At 34.8% G+C, this 19,111-nt stretch overlaps 1 protein-coding gene and 1 pseudogene across 2 annotated transcripts in view; one reads left to right on the top strand and one right to left on the bottom strand.

The window, feature by feature from the left end:
- The window catches only part of Bms1 (BMS1 ribosome biogenesis factor), a 51,637-nt gene that overhangs the window by 28,188 nt on the left and 4,338 nt on the right, over positions 1–19,111 (bottom strand). For both annotated transcript variants that reach the window (XM_076834554.1, XM_076834555.1), the window contains exons 5-13: positions 17,490–17,678; positions 16,775–16,917; positions 16,554–16,675; positions 15,955–16,148; positions 15,121–15,260; positions 11,884–12,641; positions 11,567–11,668; positions 10,522–10,673; positions 6,223–6,304 (exon numbers count right to left, since the gene is read on the bottom strand). In XM_076834554.1, coding sequence (XP_076690669.1) covers positions 6,223–6,304; positions 10,522–10,673; positions 11,567–11,668; positions 11,884–12,641; positions 15,121–15,260; positions 15,955–16,148; positions 16,554–16,675; positions 16,775–16,917; positions 17,490–17,678 — 1,882 coding nt within the window. The remainder of the gene's footprint in view (positions 1–6,222; positions 6,305–10,521; positions 10,674–11,566; positions 11,669–11,883; positions 12,642–15,120; positions 15,261–15,954; positions 16,149–16,553; positions 16,676–16,774; positions 16,918–17,489; positions 17,679–19,111) is intronic.
- Positions 454–1,374, top strand: LOC143381361 (protein-L-histidine N-pros-methyltransferase pseudogene; annotated as a pseudogene).

The raw sequence follows: 19,111 nt of genomic DNA, 5'->3' as shown, positions 1-19,111 counted from the left end.
AGTACAACATATGCATGTGTAGAAATGCCACAGTGAACCCTTTTACACATTAGCACACAATGAATGTGTGTTACTAAAATTTTAAAATAAAAAGTTTCAAACCAATAATTTAATAAAATTAAAAATTAAAAAAGCAAAATAAATCTAAAATGAGCAGAACAGAATTAATGAAGCTAAGAGCAGACATCAACAAAATGGAAAACAGGAAAATAAAAAAAGAAGAAAAAAATCAACTAAGATCATATCAAACATAAAGCCAACATGAAGAGTCTCCCATGAGTTACAAAGGGTATAAGTTTGAGCATCAATAAAGAAAGGGGCACATCAACCATATTTAAATCCATGACTTAATAATATTTAAAAAAAGAAAGTAAATTGCCAGGCATAATGGTGCATGCACTTCCTCCGCCTCACCCCAGAGCCAGTGGTGATTCCAGCAAGCAGCCATGCCCGATGTGACTGTTGGTGGGCTGGCTGTGCCCTGAGCCTGGCGTCCTTGTGGCTACTGTGGAGCATATGGATGCTGTGAAACCCGATCACCAGCCCCAGTACATGAACATGACAAGCGGCTGGGGCTGGAGGAGGCTGTGGGTGGCAGAAAGGACAACCATCAGTGGTATGTGTGCAACAGGGAGAAATTATGTGAATCACTCAAGGTTATCTGTTCAGAATTACCTTTATCAAGGAACACAGATCTTCTCAAACAACAGCATTGAGAAACTGGGCTGGCTTATAGATCATTCATCTGTGTTTAGCCTGTTTATGTCTAGAACATCTATCAATGGGTTGCTAGGAAGAGGTTCAGTGTTTGTATTCTCATCAGATCAGTTTTAGAGACTGCTTAAAACTAATCCAGACTGGAAAACCCACATACTTCTTGATTTAGGTATGGGAGAGGGAGAAGTCACAAAAATCATGAGCCCTCATTTTGAAGAAATCTATGCCACAGAACTCTCTGAAACTATGATACAGCCACTTCAGAAGAAGAAATAGAGTGCTTAGAGTCAAAGAATGATAGAATACAGGGTTCCTGTAATTTGTCATCGCTGCTTGAATTTGTCAGACTGCAGTGATCAGCTCAACTTTTTTAAAGGTATCAGAAGTACCTTAGAGCCAACTGAGGCACAGTCATCCTTGACCAGGTCCTGCCCTTTCGTCCCTATGCGGAAAACAGTGGCAGGTGTCAGAAACCATCAGAAAGTTTGGAAATCAAGGGACAGAATTGGGAAGAACAAGTGAAAACCTGCCTGAGGTGTTCAGAAAAGCTGGTTTGTCATTGAAGATTTCACCAGACTTCCATATCTATGCAAAGGTGACATGTATAATGACTACTATGTTTTAAATGATGCTGTCTTTGTACTCAAACCAGTATAGACTTCTGGAGGCCAAAATCTTCAGAGTTTACCCCAGGATCTACCCTTCAGAAGAGGGTTCACAATTATGTGATGGGAGGACCTTTGGGGACTGCCATTCTAAATATCATGTAGGAAGTTGAAAAGTCAAAATACTAATTATTTTTTTGTATTGTTTAAAAGGAATGTTTCTAAAAAACAAAAACCCAACTCTAAATATAGGTCACACTCCAGTTATGATGGAAGATGTTTTATACTTAATTGCAGTTGGGATTCATTCCCAAACAAAGAAATAGTCATGACTTCATGGAGCCAATAAATGGATTGTTTTTAATAAAATGAAGACTGGCAATAGAGCTGTCCATTCAATTCAAAATATTGATAGTAAGGTATAGCCACTGATATTCTTTCATGTTTAGAAACTCTTTGTTATTCAAGAAAATGTTTTTAATCATACTAATAAACTTTTTTTGGAGATGAAAAGAAAAAAGACTTGAGAGGACATCTCACAAAATAAGATATTCAAATGGCTAAAAAGCACACAAAAGATGCTCAATAACATTATTTTGGTTTGTATGTTGAGAATGATGACGGCACACCTGTAGCAAGGAGGAGTATAGGGAAATTTACAACTCACGATGTGATTTTCTAAGGAAAACAGGGCAAATTTACTAAATTAATTCAAACATGGCTTGGAAGAGCTGGGAGGAAAGCAGAATATCTTAGGGTTTTAATGGTGATTTTAGAGTGGAGTTTTAGGGGAGCAGCAGATATAAATGGTTTGAATTGCTTGCTGGTGCCAAAAAGGGAGCACTGGGCTTTCTTTATGGGCTTATCCAAGCATGGTTCAGAATTGGAGGAGGCGCTTAAAAGCTGTCAGCAAACAATAAAAGTGGAGTCAGATGCAGTTTCTTATAAAGTTGTGCATCCATTTATCTTATAGCCAAGCATTCCACTCCTAAATATTTATCAAGTTGAAATAAAACTAGCTTTTACTAAAAGACCTACATACAAATGCTCAGAGCAGTCTTAACTTATTGAATACCAAGTTCTCAATTCTGCAAATATTTCAATGAAATTGACACATGTGTATTAAAATAGATTTAAAATCATAATTTATCTTATATATTAGTATAATTATAATATAATCATGTTCTTAATAACAGCCTCAAACTGGAAACAACCTAAAAGACCATTAAAAGAAAATGCTTAAGCAATTATGGCATAGTCATGTTAACAGAATTCTACTTAGCAATAAGAAAAACAAATTACAATGATTAAATCTCAAAAACATTATGCTAAGGCTCAAGAATCAAACAGATAACAGTATGCTTTGTTATGTAATTCTAAAAAGACAACCTTAATCTAGAGATCACTGGTTGCTTTGGGGCCGGTGGTGGTATGGGTGGTAGAGACTGACTATAAGAGACATAAAAGTGATTTGTGTGGTGATGAAAATGGTTCTTAATTTTAACAATGGTATGTAGGCATATTTATTCAAGCTAACAAAACTACATTGTTAATACCAACATATCTACTTTTATGAAACATATATCTCAATAAAGTTGATTTACGTAGACTATATACTGTCTGATGTATTTGTATGAAGCAAAAAAAAAAAATCAGGCAAAACAAATCTGTGGGGATAAATCCATAAGAGATTCCCAGGGGCAAGGGTTGGACTGTTAATGATCAACATATACAGGCAAACTTTTTGAGGCAATAGATATTTTCTTAGCTTGCTTCAGGGGGTATGTATAGGCATATACAAAACTGTCAAATTTCACTCAACTGAACATTAAGTTACATTTCAATTTTTAAAAAGTGTGCTGTTTAACAAAAACAAAAAAAAATTTTTTCTAATCCCCAAACTAAGTAATACAACTAAAAGTTGGACTTCATTTTCTAATTATGAAGAAAATAAAAGAATTGAAAAAAAAACAAATAACTTATGAAAATGTTAAAAAATAAACACAAAAATTACAACCATAAAATAAACTAACGATCATAGAAGACACTAAAAACCAGAATTATATAAAATTAACCTCTAAGAACACGTTCTAGATACATAAATATGCTCATCTGCCAGAAATGCTTAACCTGAATCTAATCAAGGCTTGAATTCTAATATGTAGTTCACAGAAAAAAAGAAAGAACAAGTTAAATGGCACTATAAGAAAACTGATCTAGAATTAGGGCCATTTCCCAAGACAATGGAATGCTTCTCTTCCAAGTCAACTGTCATTATAAAAGGATAGGTGGGCAGTTAGGGTATTGCTCTAGCTCAGGTGTTACCAAAGTTTTTTTTCCTAGAACAATCAGAGTAAATATTTTAGGCTTAATGGCTATATAGTCCCTAACCATTCAACTGCTACTAACAAATACATGTGATTGTGTTCCAATACAACTTTATTCATGAAGATTGAATTGGTTTATGACCGTCATAAAATATTATTTGGGAATTTTTTTAGCCCCCCCCCCCAAAATATAAAATCCATTCTCAGTATGCAGGTTATCTATTTGGTGGTAGCTGGATTTAGCCTGTAAGCCAGATTCTGTGAGCACCTGATATAGATTAAAAGACTAAGGAGACAATAGCAAAATATTATGCACAACCTAATCAGAGACTAAGAGGGAAAGAAGAAGATTTAAAAACATTTGGGATTAACTGGGAAAACCTGAACATGGCTTAAATTACATGATAGGTCATTATTATAATTAATTTTCTACATAGATAAGATATTATAGCTATAGAATATCCCCCAGGGTGCCTCAGTGTTCTTGATTTGCTGTGTTTTTAAATGTTTTAGAAAATCATGTACACAAAGAACCAAAAACACACATAGCAAAATAAATTAATGATTGCTGAATCTACGTAGTAGGCACCTGTGTTTATTATACCATTACTTTGACTTTTCTATGTTGCTATTTTTATTTGACAAAAACATAAAAATTAAATAAGAATTAATTTAATTAATTTACTTGAACTAAAGGTTGTGAATGTTAAGGCAATTTATAAAATGAAGCAAATTGCCTTATTAGATTTCCAAAGGTATAATAAAGATATTTAATGGAGAAAATAGAAACAGAAGAATGAAGAGGTCAATAAAAGAGAAGAGACTGCCGATAACTGGCCTTAGACATACACATACCGAATTTAAGAACACACCATGAACCCACGTGATTCCCAACAGTAATAGAGAATCATGATCTGCAAATAAAATTTAAGTTGATCCTTATCTGAGTTCCAGTTAAATGTACAAAATGCAACTATAATTCCAATTCTAGGGTCAGTCATACAAGATTTAAGTACTTCAGTAATTGTGCTGTGAGGGCTCTTTCCAAAGATCTGGAATTAATTAGCCTGAGCTATTTTGCTAAGTTTCTTCAAGGCAAGGACCTCTGATCAGTGCAAATAAAAGTTCCACCATGACTTTTTGTGTTCAAAGAAATTGTGTCCAATTACAACTTTCAAAGGAGGGACAAATGATACTGCATCTGGCCTCTGAAGACTTCAGGCTGGATGGCAGCCTATATTGATATTGCCATTTTGCATCTTTTTCCTGAAATGTACTGCAAATTTGAAAGCACTACCATTTTGGGTCACATAAGTCTTTTTTAGCAATGGAAAGCTGCTGAACTGTCCCAGTTAGTGCAGTAATACAAAAAGATTTTCTGTTGATAATAACCCATTTTGTCCCACTGTCTCCATGTAGAACACGTATAAAAACTTATATACCTTATTTTATATAATACATAATAATATAATATTATATGTACAGTTACATAATTTGATAATATAGCAATATCATACTTATAGTATACATAAGTTGTAGATTATGATTTCCAACCTATTTTAATGAACCTATCAATTTTACTGAAACAGTCACAGAATTCAAAACTTGGGACTTAATGAGTTAATGAAAATAATTTCCCTCCCAAAAGACTAATAGATTTAACTATATAATATTTTGAAATAAATTTATTGTAACATTAAACAAAATTTTAAAATTAACTGACAATAAACAAAATAATTTGAAATAAGTGAAGGGTATTATAAATCAGTAAAAATATAAAGAGTTCATTAAACAAAAATGCTTACTTATGAGTAATCAAAGAAATGTTAGTTAAAATTTTAAGAAACCGAATTTAACAAAAATTTTTATAGATGCTATTCGGCGCTTAATGAAAGCAGTAAAATAACTACTAAGATGTACTGCTCAGACACATAAATAAGAATGACTTTCTAAAAATCAATTTGTAACTGTGATCCATAAAAACAAATCAATTCTAACATTTATGAATCTATCTTACGAAAACAAAACATGAACCAAGAGTTAATTTGAAGATATCCAGTGCAGAGTTTATAGTGTGGACAAAGTACAAAATTGCTAAATGTCAACAAAATTGACTTGGATTATAGTATCATTTCATAAAAATGAAACCTTTGAAGACATTTAATGGTAAAACTTATTATGTATATTTATAATTAAAGTTTACACACACACACACACACACACACACACACAATTCTATAATTCTTAAATGACTAGATGGAAACATGTATTCCTTTGGTACTGACAGGTACTTTTTATTCTAAATTTTCCAAATGATCAAAAGACAAATATAAATGTTACATATTTCATACACAAAAATCTACTTTTAATAAAATTGACAGAAAATTCTTCACTTTTCTTTAGGGTCCATAACTAACAAACTGATTAACCAAGGGGAGAAAAGAAAATCATCATGAAAGGAAAAACCAGTGTATCACCCATAACTTCTGGGAGTGCACCCCAAAGCATTCACAACTATTATTTTCAACTTGACTATAATTTAAGACATTAAAAAAAATGAAGCCCTTACTTACCATTATCTGCTAATATCTTGGCTGCATCTTTATCCTCTTCCCACTTCCCAGTCACAAAGCAATCTTTAATACTGTTCATTACCTTATATAGAAAAGACAGCACTTAGTCGATGTGTTCTAATCACTCAACAAAACAACTGCTGTTGAGAAACACTAGGCAACAACTTGCTTTTAAATACTTAAAAGTACTTTCATGGATATTCTCATCTAAGTGGGTCTGTAAGATTACTTTTGACATTGACAGTATAACCAAAGAGGTAAAACACAAAGGTTACAACAGTAAACAGCAGAAAGGGTAAGTACTATTAGTCTACTGACCTCATAAGCAACTGATATTTACAGTTTTAATTTGCAAAGTGTACTAATGTTTCTAAGGCAATGCAGTGAGAGCATTTTACAAAGTCGGTCTTTCTATTTGTTACCACAAAGTTACTTTGTCTAAAAACATAATTCTTGTAGAATGGGAGAAAATATTTGCAGATCATATATCTGATAAATGACTGGTATCCAGAATATATAAACAATTATTTCAATAAACAATCCGATATTAAAAATAGGCCAAAATATGAACAAGCCAGTCATAGTGATGCACACCTGGAATTGCAGTGGCTTGGGAGACTGAGGCAGGATAATCACAAGTGCCAGCCTCCACAACTTAGTAAAAGGCCCTAAGCAATTTAGAGAAATCTTGTTTCAAAAAATTTCAATAAAAAGAGCACACTGCGGGGTCAAGACTGGGAATGAGGCTCAGTGATTGAAGTGGTTGAGTGCCTCTGGGTTCAATCCCTAGTACCAAAAAAAACAAAAAACAAAAAAAACCCACCAACAGATTATTTCTTCAAAGTATATACACAAATGGCCAATATGCACTTGAAATAATGTTTGACCTAATTAGCTATCTGGTAAATCAATACAACAGTGAGATACCTCTTTGCACCTTCGAAGATGGCTATACTCAAAAACAGATAATAACAAGCACTGGTGATGATTTGAATAAATCAGAACTCACAAGCACTGCTGGTAGGCATGTAAATAGCTCATACACTTTTGAAAGAGAGGTGAATATATGAGAGGAAGAATATTTTTCTATAATCGTATTAATAGTAATGTGATACTATTCTGACATTGTTTTGTGTGCAATGAGGGACAAATCAAATGAATAATGATATGATTTTTAAATTTTATCATCTTCAGACTCAGCCAGGAGATAATTCTCCAGTGGACAATGGATACAGACATAAGATGCAGTCCTAAAACGAACTGAAATATTTGTTTGAATTCTAGCTCTAGCCACGGGGATGACCTTGAAACAATGACCAACTCACAATAATAAGCTTTTTTATGATGAGATTGTTATGTTAAAATACTATTTTCTACTAAAATAAATTACCACTTATGGTTGATTCCACATCTGGCATCAGAAATGAACAAAATACTGGACCCATCAGAAAGCAAAGAGGCCAACTAAGAAAACTAAGAGCATGTTAAATATAAAGCCAATATTAAGAGTCTTCCATGGGTCACAAAGAGTATAAGTATGAACATCAATAAAGAATGAAGCACATCAACTATATTTAAATTCATGACTTAATAATATTAATAAATAAATAAATAAATAAATAAAAGTTGCCAGGCCCAGTAGTGCATGCCTGTAATCCCAATGACTCAGGAGGCTTACAAAGGAGGACCACAAGTTCAAGGTCAGCTTTAGCCTCAAAATAAAAAATAAAAAAGGTTGAGATGAGCTCAATGGTAAAATGCCCCTGAGTTCAATTCCCATTAACCCCTCCCACACACACAAAAAAAAGAAAAAAATTACCTTTGGAGAATCACTCTAAAAATTGATCAACAAAAACAAAACAACAAAAAAGCAAGCATTTTAAAAACAGGTAACCCAATAGTAGGTAAGGGTCAGTCTTTCTTTATATAAGTATTTCAGCTAGTAAAGAGAAATAACTGAATCTCCATATCACAGCCTTAGGTAATTAATGGTCCTAGGCATTACACTGCTAACATCAAGGAGAAAAAGTCAGCCAGACTTTGCTTTCTAATGAAAAAAATGTTACCACATAGGAAATGGGGCTACCAAAAAATAAAAACTTAAATTCTGTCAAATTTATAGACTATTTTGTCTTCAAGGTAGCTATAACCATGTAGCTATTTAAACTCAACTAATTAAGTTTAGTCTTCATTAAATTTATCTTTTAGGGGCTGGGGATGTGGCTTAAGCGGTAGCGTGCTCGCCTGGCATGCGTGCGGCCCAGGTTTGATCCTCAGCACCACATACAAACAAAGATGTTGTGTTCGCCGAAAACTAAAAAAAAATGAAAATTCTCTCTCTCTCTCTCTTAAAAAAAAAAAAATTAATCTTTTACTTAATTAAAAAGGCTGGGGATGTAGCTCAATAGTGTAACACTTGTCTAGCATGCATGAGGCTCTGGGTTCAAACCCCAGCACTGCAAAAGAAGAAGAAGAAGAAAAAAAAAGGATTGAACACAAAAATATAATTCTTCTACTCAGTAGCCACATTTAAAGTGCTGGGTAGCCACAAGTAGACAACTGGACAGTCATGCACAGAGCATTTCAATCATGACAGAAAGTTCTTAATGATATGATTTATTGAAAACCCAGAGGAGGAGAGCCTGATTAAGTGCACAGAGGGATGCAATAAATACAATCCACAAAATCCAGAATGAGAAATTCTTTGTATATCAACACAGGGCTTCTTCAACAAACAAAATGTAAGGAAAATAAGTCATGGAAGGCAGAACGATCACAGATTGAGATTTAAATGACAGATAAAAACAACACTAAAAACCAAGTGAAACTAAATATGTTTAGTGATGCAAACTTTGAGGATGAAATTGGAAAGAAAAGGAAAAATTATGAGTCTGGATGTGATTCCCTCCACAAAAGGAAGGAGAATACAACAGGGGTCGTCATACTGGAGAGCAGCAAAACTTGATTTCTTGACCCAAGTGGTGGCCACAGGAGTATTCACCTTCTAAGAATTCACTGTTAAACAATATTTTTTACAGTAATATGAGAGGTGACATTTAAGCAAATCAAACCTAAATCCTATCAAATTTCTAGATGCTTTGCCTATAACTATAACGATGTTGACTATTTAAACTAAGCTTAATTTTAAATTTTTACTTAATTAAAGGTATGATCATCAGGAAAGATAACAGGTACAATAGAATGGAAGCACACCAACTCTTTGTAAGTCCATGACTTCTTAACATTAAATTTTTAAAATAATCACCTTTGGAGAATCATTCTAAAAACTGATTTAAAAAAATAAAAAACAACAACAATCAAACTGAATGATAGGAAGCCAGCCTTGGGAAGATCTAAAAAACATTCCAAAGAAGAGAGAATAAGGTGGGGGCCAGGGGGAATCTGAGATTAAGACTTTGTAAATTTGAGAACCAAATAAATTCCAGTATAATTCCAGCCCTGTCATACATAGTCTCCTTCCTTTTGTGGAAGAAACCACATCCAGACTTGTGATTATTTCCTTTTCTTCATAATTTCATCCTCAAAGTTTGCATCAGTAAACACTGCAGTATAGCTTCACTTCGTTTTTAGTGCTGTTTTTATCTGTCATTTGAATCTCTCAATCTGCGATTCTCCCTCATCCCATCTTTTTCCCTTACATTTTATTTGTTGAAGACACCAAGTAACTGATATGTAGAATTTCACAGATTCTGGATTGCACTGCTTTCCTGTGTGCACTCAATCAGGCTCTCTTCTCTGGGTTTCCTATAAATTGGTACAGAAGAATACTAACAGGTGAACTGGGGGAAGAACATTCATCAGTTTCACCATAAATGTAAACTTAAAACACTAAGTATATCCTCATAAGACACAAAATATTTCAAATGTATGAAAATTTGTATACAGTGCTTCAAAGAAAGAGTAATGTTACTATTCACACTGTAAGTTGAACATTTTCCTTTTCTCTATGACAAACGTTAACTAAACTCAGTACTTATGTAATCACTCAGAATGTATAAAATATCCACTATAATATTTTTAAAAATGACCTGTTTTAACTCATAAAAGTAAGACGCCAACAACAGATAAGCAATACTAAAATCAGATAATGCTCTTCTAGGACAAATTCCTTATTCTTTCATTATAATTTGTTTTGTTTTACTGGTTGTGTGTGTGTGTGTGTGTGGTGTTAAAAATCAAACCAGGGCCTCACAGACGCTAGGCAAGTGATCTGCCACCCAGCTATACCTTAAGTAATCCTAATTCTTTCCTAAATTAAACATAATTACTCAGCCTTACCTCCTCTAAATCCCAATCATGGGGTGCCTCCACAAGAAATTTGGAACAGTCCAAAGAATCAGCCTTATGTTTACACCCTCTGTCAGGCTGGCTGACACGAAACAACCCTCCAAGCTCTTCTCGGGTATCTTCATCTTCATTATCCTGTGTTACTAAAGAGACCACCAAGAGGAAAAGGTAAGAACAAACACTTCACCTCTAGAGGACTCAGAATCTTTAACCAGTTAGGACACACATCTCAGAAATCAGGGAACTGGGAATCCCTATTTATGGTAGGTATGGTGGTGGCCCTGAGTCAATCAGCTACCAAGAGCAGGACAGTCACAAATGAAGAAAAGCCCAGGAAACCACCACACTCCATATTTGGAAGACTCTTCTCTCCTACAAGGCAGCAGCAAATAGACCATTGAGGAGTGAGAATACTAGGGGGGTTGGGGAAAAGAAAGGAAATTAAAGGCGAGCTTTAAATTATTATGGAAGAGTTTTGGGGAGGAATGTTGAGTTTCTAGTCACTAAAAGTCCTTAAAGAAAATCTAAATCAAACTCAGTAAACACCAACTCTCCAATTCAATACTCCAAGCCCAATGTCCAATCATGTAGCAATGGGGAAGCACAATGTAAATCTCACCACTTTATATTTGTTTCTGCATTATTTTTTCCAAAAATAACATACAAGTTTAACAAAACACAATCAGAGAAGAAGGGCAAAAGGAAGAACAGAATGCATTACATAAGATTCTCAGTCTAAGGAAAAAAAAATTTACAGGCAGAAATATTTACCAGGCATTATATTATATTCTACACAAAACTTCTCATAAAGCACTTTATAAAATAATAAAATGGACTGTATCCCCAATATAATTTTTATGGCAAACCTATCAATCTATTTTGTATGACCAGTTTGTGGTCTTCATGAGGTAACTATTAAAAATATCTGCCAAACATAAAATGTGACAGCCAAGAATTATGGACCAATTCCCTTATCCTCACTTCAGAAATAATCTAAGAAAATAAAAAATTGTAGCTCTGAATCACAGTTCTTTACCTGCCCCATAAATAAGTTTTCGGAGGTTTGGAGTTGCTTGTTGCTGCCTTAGAAAGGCCTCCGCTGCCTTCCTGGAAAGGTCTTCCTTCCACTTTAGGGCACCTAAAAGGTCAATGTCAATATCCAGTTACATCGTATACTTGTCCTTGCTGCTTCAAGTTCACAACTCATTCATTCTAAAACCCATAACATCTGAACAGTTAACAAAATCTCCAAACAGTATTATTATTCTACTGACAGCAACAATTTTAAGTGCCAAGTCTCAAAAAGCAATTAAATTTAAGCATATTTGAAGTTATCATGGAACAGTTATTTACCTGAAGTTTCAATGGAATAGTTATTTTCTTCCTTGTAATCATCATCCTCTTTAAGTAAATCTTCAATATCACTGGTCTCATCAATTATGTTCTCAGACTCCAGTTTCTGCCCACTGCCCACTTGCAAAGGTTTTGCAAGCTTTTCCCTAATAGCCCCTCCATTTTCTGGGTTTTCCTCCTCTGAACTGAGTAAGGAGCTTTCTTCAGATACATCTTCAGAAGGAAATGCCTCTTCAGCTGTGCAATGACCAGAATCAGAAGTGGTGAGGGCTGCTTTTTTAATTGATGAAGACTTCTCTAGAGTCAAATGGTCATTGCAATGAGTATCTGGCAATAGTCTTGCTTCACCACCTTCTCCAACAGCCTTCGATTCTAAAACATCCCTCTCTTCCTCTGCAGAAGAGTCTTCTTCACTGCTTTCATCAGCTTCCTCTGCTTCCCCTTCTTCCCCTGAGCTCCTCTCGAGGTCATCATCACTATCAGCAAATGCTGGCAAATCCACCTCACTGTCTTCCTCCTGCTCAAGTTTCTGTCTTTTGATACCCTTAATGGTCATATACTTAGTTATTTCAGTACCATCTTTCTCCTCTTCTGTTTCACTATCACTAGAGCCATTCTCTGACCTGTCACTTTCAGACATTTCATCATCTTCATCATCACTATCTCCAGACTCATCTTCTTTATCTCCAAAAACAGCTTTGCGACGCACTCGACCAGTCTTCATATCCATTTGCTTTTCCTCTTTTGGCATCCACAGCCTATAATTACCAAGTAAATACAAAATAACAATTTGTACAGTAATTGACTAATCTAGAAATGATAAGAAAGCCAATAAAAATACAAATAAATATAAAATGTTAAGGAAAAGTTTAAGATGACACAGCATAGGAAAAAATGATTTGATAAACATTGGAATAGCTAATAAACAAACTCATGAACAGTTTTCTAACAACACACTTATAAAGAACTTATGGAAGGAAAAAAGAGATAACCTTTTTAAACCTGTATGTGTATATATATACATACATACATATATATATACATACACACACAATGTAACATGTAATTATACGTACAAACTAAATTTTATTAAATTGTTATAACACACACACACACACACACATATATATGTATTTATTTATTTAAATTTTTAGAAAATGTGTTCAAACAGAAGTTAGTATTTAGTAGATCTTTTGAAAGACTAATATATTTCTAAGCGAGATACAGATGCTCTTTAAGGAAATAGCTGACTCCAGGTCCAAGGAGATCAAAATTAGCCTAGTTCATCTTTTTGTATCAGAAAGCAAGACACACACAAAGACTAATCGGGATGTGCCAAAAGGACAGCAGAGACAGACTGAATGCTCCTGTGATCTAATCTATTAATAACATAGGCACTGGAAAGAATAATGACAGCAATAAAACAGTAGCACATGAAATAAAAACAAGAATTCATTAATCAACAGTGACAGTGAAATAAAGTAAGAAGTAAAAGCTTTTTGTTAAAGAATGTAAGCAATTATATGTAAAAGAATGGCAGATTAAGAAAATTGCCATTTTCAAGTGACCTATGCTGTAACTGGTACAGAATCATTAACACGCTAAAACCACAGAATAAAATAGAAATTATATGAAGCTATTTAATGTAGTACTACATATAAAACTATGAATAAACACCAATTTAAATCACACCATAAGTAAGTCAAAATACACCAACAGTAACAAAACGATGACTATACCAAGACTATATTGAAATATTTGGGATATAAAAATAAAAATTTACATGTATTATAACTATATGCTAAAAAACAGCACCCATACAAACATGGATGACAAAAATAATACACAAAAATGAAAACAGTTAATTACAACAGATAATAACAATGATTTTTTAGTGAACTTTTTTTTTAACCATCTGATTTATTTTTATTTTTTTTAGTCATATATGACAGAATGTATTTTGACATATAATACATACATGGAATGTACATACATCAATCATAGCCTATTCTGCTGCCCTTACTATCCCACCTACTCCTCCCCTCCTCTCCCATCCTTTCTCTCTATCCAATCTAATGTGACACACTTTTTTTTTTTCTCATCACAACATCATATATGTATTCTGTGAAACAATGAGGTTCTCCTTCCATCTTCCGTGCTACTCCCCTTCTCCCTCTTTTTCCCTCCCATCTCTCTTCCCTATTTAGTGGTAGTCTTCTCATGCTCTTCCTCCCTATCCCATTTTGAGTCACACCCCCTTATATCAGAGAAGACATTCGGCATTTGTTTTTTAGGGATTGGCTAACTTCACTTAGCATAATCCGCTTTAATGCCATTCATTTGCCTGCAAATGCCATGATCTTGTTATTTTTCAGTGCTGAGTAATATTCCACTGTGTATAAATGCCACATTTTTTTAATCCATTCATCTATTGAAGGGCATCTAGGTTGGTTCCACATTCTAGCTATTGTGAATTGTGCTGCTATAAACATTGATGTGGCTGTGTCCCTGTAGTATGCTCTTTTTAGATCTTTTGGGTATAGTCCAAGAAAGGGAATAGCTGGGTCAAATGGTGGTTCCATTCCCAGCTTTCCAAGGAATCTCCATACTGCTTTCCAAATTGGCTTAGTGAACACTTTTTAATCTGTCAGGTATTAATAGATGCTAAATAGTTATACACACTAGAACAAATAATATACTAGATAATCTCAATCACTTTCAGATTAATTAAAGGCATAAATCAATACAACAAAACCAATGTTTAGCAAATACCCACTATGTTTGAAGGTATATAAATTCCTTACCGGGTCTAAAGAATAATTCAAATGAGCCATAACATTAGGGGACCTCGTTTACAAAGATACAATGCAACATAAGCAAAACATTCAGAGACAAAATGTGTGGCTCTGAATAGCACATGAATAAGCTCCCTGATTCTGCTCTAGAATTTTAGTCACCAAAAGAAAGCTAAGTGAACTCAGGTCTCTAAAAGAAACTAAAAGAAAACTACAGAAAAGATTTTGTGGTATTTCATGAGTATTCTGATTCTTTCTGTTGAAAATAAATCCTGAATTTCATTTTGAGAAAATACTTCCATGTGATGTCTTGTACCTGAAAAACCACACATATACAAAGCAAAACAAAATAACCTGGATTGAATCTCACCAAAACAAAAACTGTTATGATTGCAGAATGATGGGTAATTGTTATAATTAAAACTAGAAACAGTAGGCTTACCCTTGTTTATCTATTTCCTCTGACCCCAGAGGTTTAGAATCAGAAAAAAGTGTCACTCTGCTTAAAGCCATCTTGGCATCAATAGTGGAATGTGTGGTGATAAGACTTTGAACCAATTCACTGGTGGGTCCTGCCTCCTCCTGTCAAAGATAACACTTGAAATTAATTCCCACCTTCATTAAAATTTTCTAAGTTCATAGAGTATATCATTTAAATAGTTACCGTAGGTCCTTCTGAAGCACTGTTCTTTATTTGCCTGGGGTGGGAGGATCGGGGGGACACCAGAGGTTTAACTCAGGGTCACTCAACCTCTGAGCCACATCCCCAGTACTATTATTTGTATTTTATTTAGAGACAGGGTCTCACTGAGTTTAGTACCTTGCTTTTTGCTAAGGCTGGCTTAGAACTTGCAATCCTCCTGTCTTAGCCTCCCAAGTCCCTGGGATTACAGGTTTGTGCCACCATGCCTGGCTGAAAGCACTATTTTAACCCAACAAAAATCCCATTTTGAAACTAAAAATAAAATCTCAAAAAAAACCCAAACAGAACCATATCATTCTGAATGAGAAAAACACCAAAAAGAGAGGAAAAAACACATTTGTTTGTATAGAGGTGCCACACTGGTCCATAGGAAGTCAGGATTCTTCCTTTCTGCTTGATAAACTGAAACTGCCTGATGTTCTTCTACATATTTAAAATATGCATTTGGACCTTTATTACAAGTGTGGATAAGGAGAAGAAGCTTCAACAAATAAAAACAAAATACATTAATTACTATCATAAAAAAAGCAGCTCAGAAAGAATGAAAGAGTTCAGAGTAAAGACTCCTCTTACCGATGCTTGAAAACCATGGCTGCCACCAAGGTCAACATAGACAGCATCTTTGTCATACAGCACACCCCCAACTCCAGAAAGAGGTGCATAAACCAGCTTCTCCTTTTCATTTAAACAGCGCTTCTTCTGCTGTTCAGGAAGAGCACAGGGATCTGGGAGGAAACTGACATCACTCACAGCAAAATCTCCTACACCTAGAAGAAAGAACCCAGGAAGTGACTTCAGCTGACTAGATAATCAACCAGTATTAACTTAAAGTAAAAACATCCCACAGACTGGGGCTAGGGATGTGGCTCAGTGGTAGAATGCTTCCCCAGCATGCATGTGGCCCTAGATTCGAGCCCTAGAACCATTAAAAAAAAAAAAAAAAAAAAGTCCCATAGCCTAAAGGCTTAGGATTCTGTAAAGGGCATTATTCAATAGTAGAACTGTACCTTTCTAGTTAGATGATACCAGCATCCACTAACACATTTGCTAGTTGACGCATACCCAGGTTATGGCAAAGTAGCTCAGAATTGTTTGGACATTTTTCAATTTTCATGAGAAATGAAGTCATCTCAAGAGTACTACAATATAGTGTTTTACAAGAAAGAGGATACCTGGCATGTGAACTTGGCTTTTATTTTTCAAGTGTGCTCCTCGTAAATAACCATAAAGAGACACCTTTCGGTCACATTTGATGTTTGTTCGGATATCTTCAGGGTTTGTCAAATCTTCCATCCTAGAAAAATAAAACTAAGCACTATTACAGTTTTGTTTTACTAACCTTTTTAGCTTTAAATTACATGGACTGGAGAAAAAAGTTTACATTTATTTTTACCTGTCTGCCAAGATATAAGGATGAGAAGTTTGCCATGTGAGAGGCCTAAACTTCATAACTGTAATAAAACGGCCCAGATTGTGAATCTCTTGGTTCTGGTATTCTCCATGTACCATTCCAGAAAGATAGAACAGTTTCGCACCCTAAATATTAAAAAAATATATGAAAATTTAAATTTCAGTTAAATTCTGGTCAATATGGTGCCAAAATAAAGGTCCTAAATAAGACAAAATCCCAAGAAGGCAGACCACTGGCAATCCAGTAAACTCATGCTTGCCGAGCCTGCCTGGGCTTCTTCAGGACTTGTTGTATAAGGGATACATAGGAAGAGATTGCTCTCCAGTCAAGTAGTGGCATCTATCTGGGCATGGCAAAAAGAGGACAATGAGACTCCCAGGCAGAAAAAGGATTCTATGACTCAAGAGTCACAGAAGGAAGACAAAAGTTGCAGTCCCTAGTCCTTCATTAGGGAAAACTTCTACTGTGCTTTAAATTATGACCCCAAAAATAAGACAGATACTACTTGTTATGGCAGCTAACAGAGACAAATGAAATATGATAAGGGGCCCAGATTAAAGATTCTCTGAAGGGAAATATTCCAGGGACTGAGAACAGATGCATAAAGGATACTCAGGAAGCCAAGCCTATAAAGATGTTTATTAATGTCCCTTCATTATATTTTAAAAGGATTAATTCAAATAATTTCTCTTCCTACCGGGTAGACTTCTGTCCAGAATCTGTGTTTTAATCGCTTCTTTGTCTTCTTCAGTTGCTTATTATGCTTGAAGGAGTCTAAGTGGGTAAGAACTCCCATAATTTTAGGAAAGCCATGTACTTGACAGATGTTCAGAAACTCAAATGTTTCCATTTCAAACCCAAAGCTGGCATCTATAAGCATGAGAACCTAAAAACAGAACATAAAATTTCTCAAAGCAGGGGTAAGCAAAACATAGCCCACAGGCCAAATTCAGTCCATCACCTGTTGATGTAACCAACGTGCCACTGGAACATAGCCACGTTAATTCATCTACATACCATCTACAGTTGCTTTTGCACTGCAATTGCAGAGTTAAATAGCAGCCATAGCAATTGTATGAAATACGTATTCCTTAGCCCTTTGCAGGAAAATGTGATTTCTGCACTAGACTCAACTCAGTGGCCCTTAGGAAGCACTCTGACAGTGAAAGCACCCTCTGACTGGATACACCTGTCAGGATGTAAATTTACATCTCAAAAATCCAAATATATGAGAAAGAACTCAGAAAAAGCTGGGCCAAATTTGGCCCTTTTATAAAAATCCTGACTTCAAGAAATGAAATTTTTTGTAAGGAAGCCAAACACTTGTCTTTAACATCCAAAAAGTGGGTAAAATGATAACAGCTTCAATTGTCTCATAGGGGGGAAAAAAAAAATCAACCTTTTTTTTTTTTTTTTGGCTAGGAAGTATGAAACAGAAAAGTTCTATCTTGCATCTTAACTGGTATCATTCAATTACTCAGAAATCATTTTTTTCAATTGATAAATTGACTCTATTTTATTCTCATCTTTTTGTAGCTAACTAAAAATATCAAAAAACACAAACAGGTAAGGGGGTATAGCTCAGTGGTATGGGATGTGCCTAACATTCACAAGTCTTATCTTTGTGTGCACAAATCACACAAAGGCAGGTTACTAAGTGTTGTGAGCAAGCACACAGCCACTGCACATACCAGACTAGAGTCTGCAAGAAGAGTTCTCCAATGACAATGGAACAAGGCAAAGATGGGTAGGCCGGCTATCAAATATTAGAATATCCTGACACCCATTTGACACCACAGTGTACCAAAAGACAAGTAGTTGGTTGTAAAATCAGGAAGACAAGGTAGCAAACAATCACTCAGCTGCCATCTGCATGAACTAAGTCTGTTTTACACCCCCAATATCCACATATGCATGTTCATACACAAATCCATGTATTATGTAGGCCTTTTCCACATGACTTAGGAAGCTTTCTGACAACCCAGAATGGAATAATCAACATAAGTCCCAGGTTAAATTATGGTACATCCATAGAAGGAATACCAAATTGAAAAGAATAAGGTTGAGCTATAAAAGTTACTGATTATATACATCCACATACATTATATGAAGAAGCAAAGCACAGGGTAATTTATATAATAAACTACCATTTTTGTTTATAAAAGGTTACACATGTGTTTAAATGTATCTGGAAAGATACTCTTCTGAGGTAAACTAAGATACCAGGGACAGAGCCAAGAAAGAGAAAATATGAATGTTTGTATCCTACAGTACACTTTTGAATATTTTACCAAATGTGTGATCCTTTTAAAAAATCGT

The sequence above is a fragment of the Callospermophilus lateralis genome, chromosome 15, assembly GCF_048772815.1.
Source record: "Callospermophilus lateralis isolate mCalLat2 chromosome 15, mCalLat2.hap1, whole genome shotgun sequence".
Taxonomy (NCBI): domain Eukaryota; kingdom Metazoa; phylum Chordata; class Mammalia; order Rodentia; family Sciuridae; genus Callospermophilus; species Callospermophilus lateralis.
Note: the sequence above shows the minus strand (reverse complement) of the source record. Positions and strands in the feature narration are given on the sequence as shown.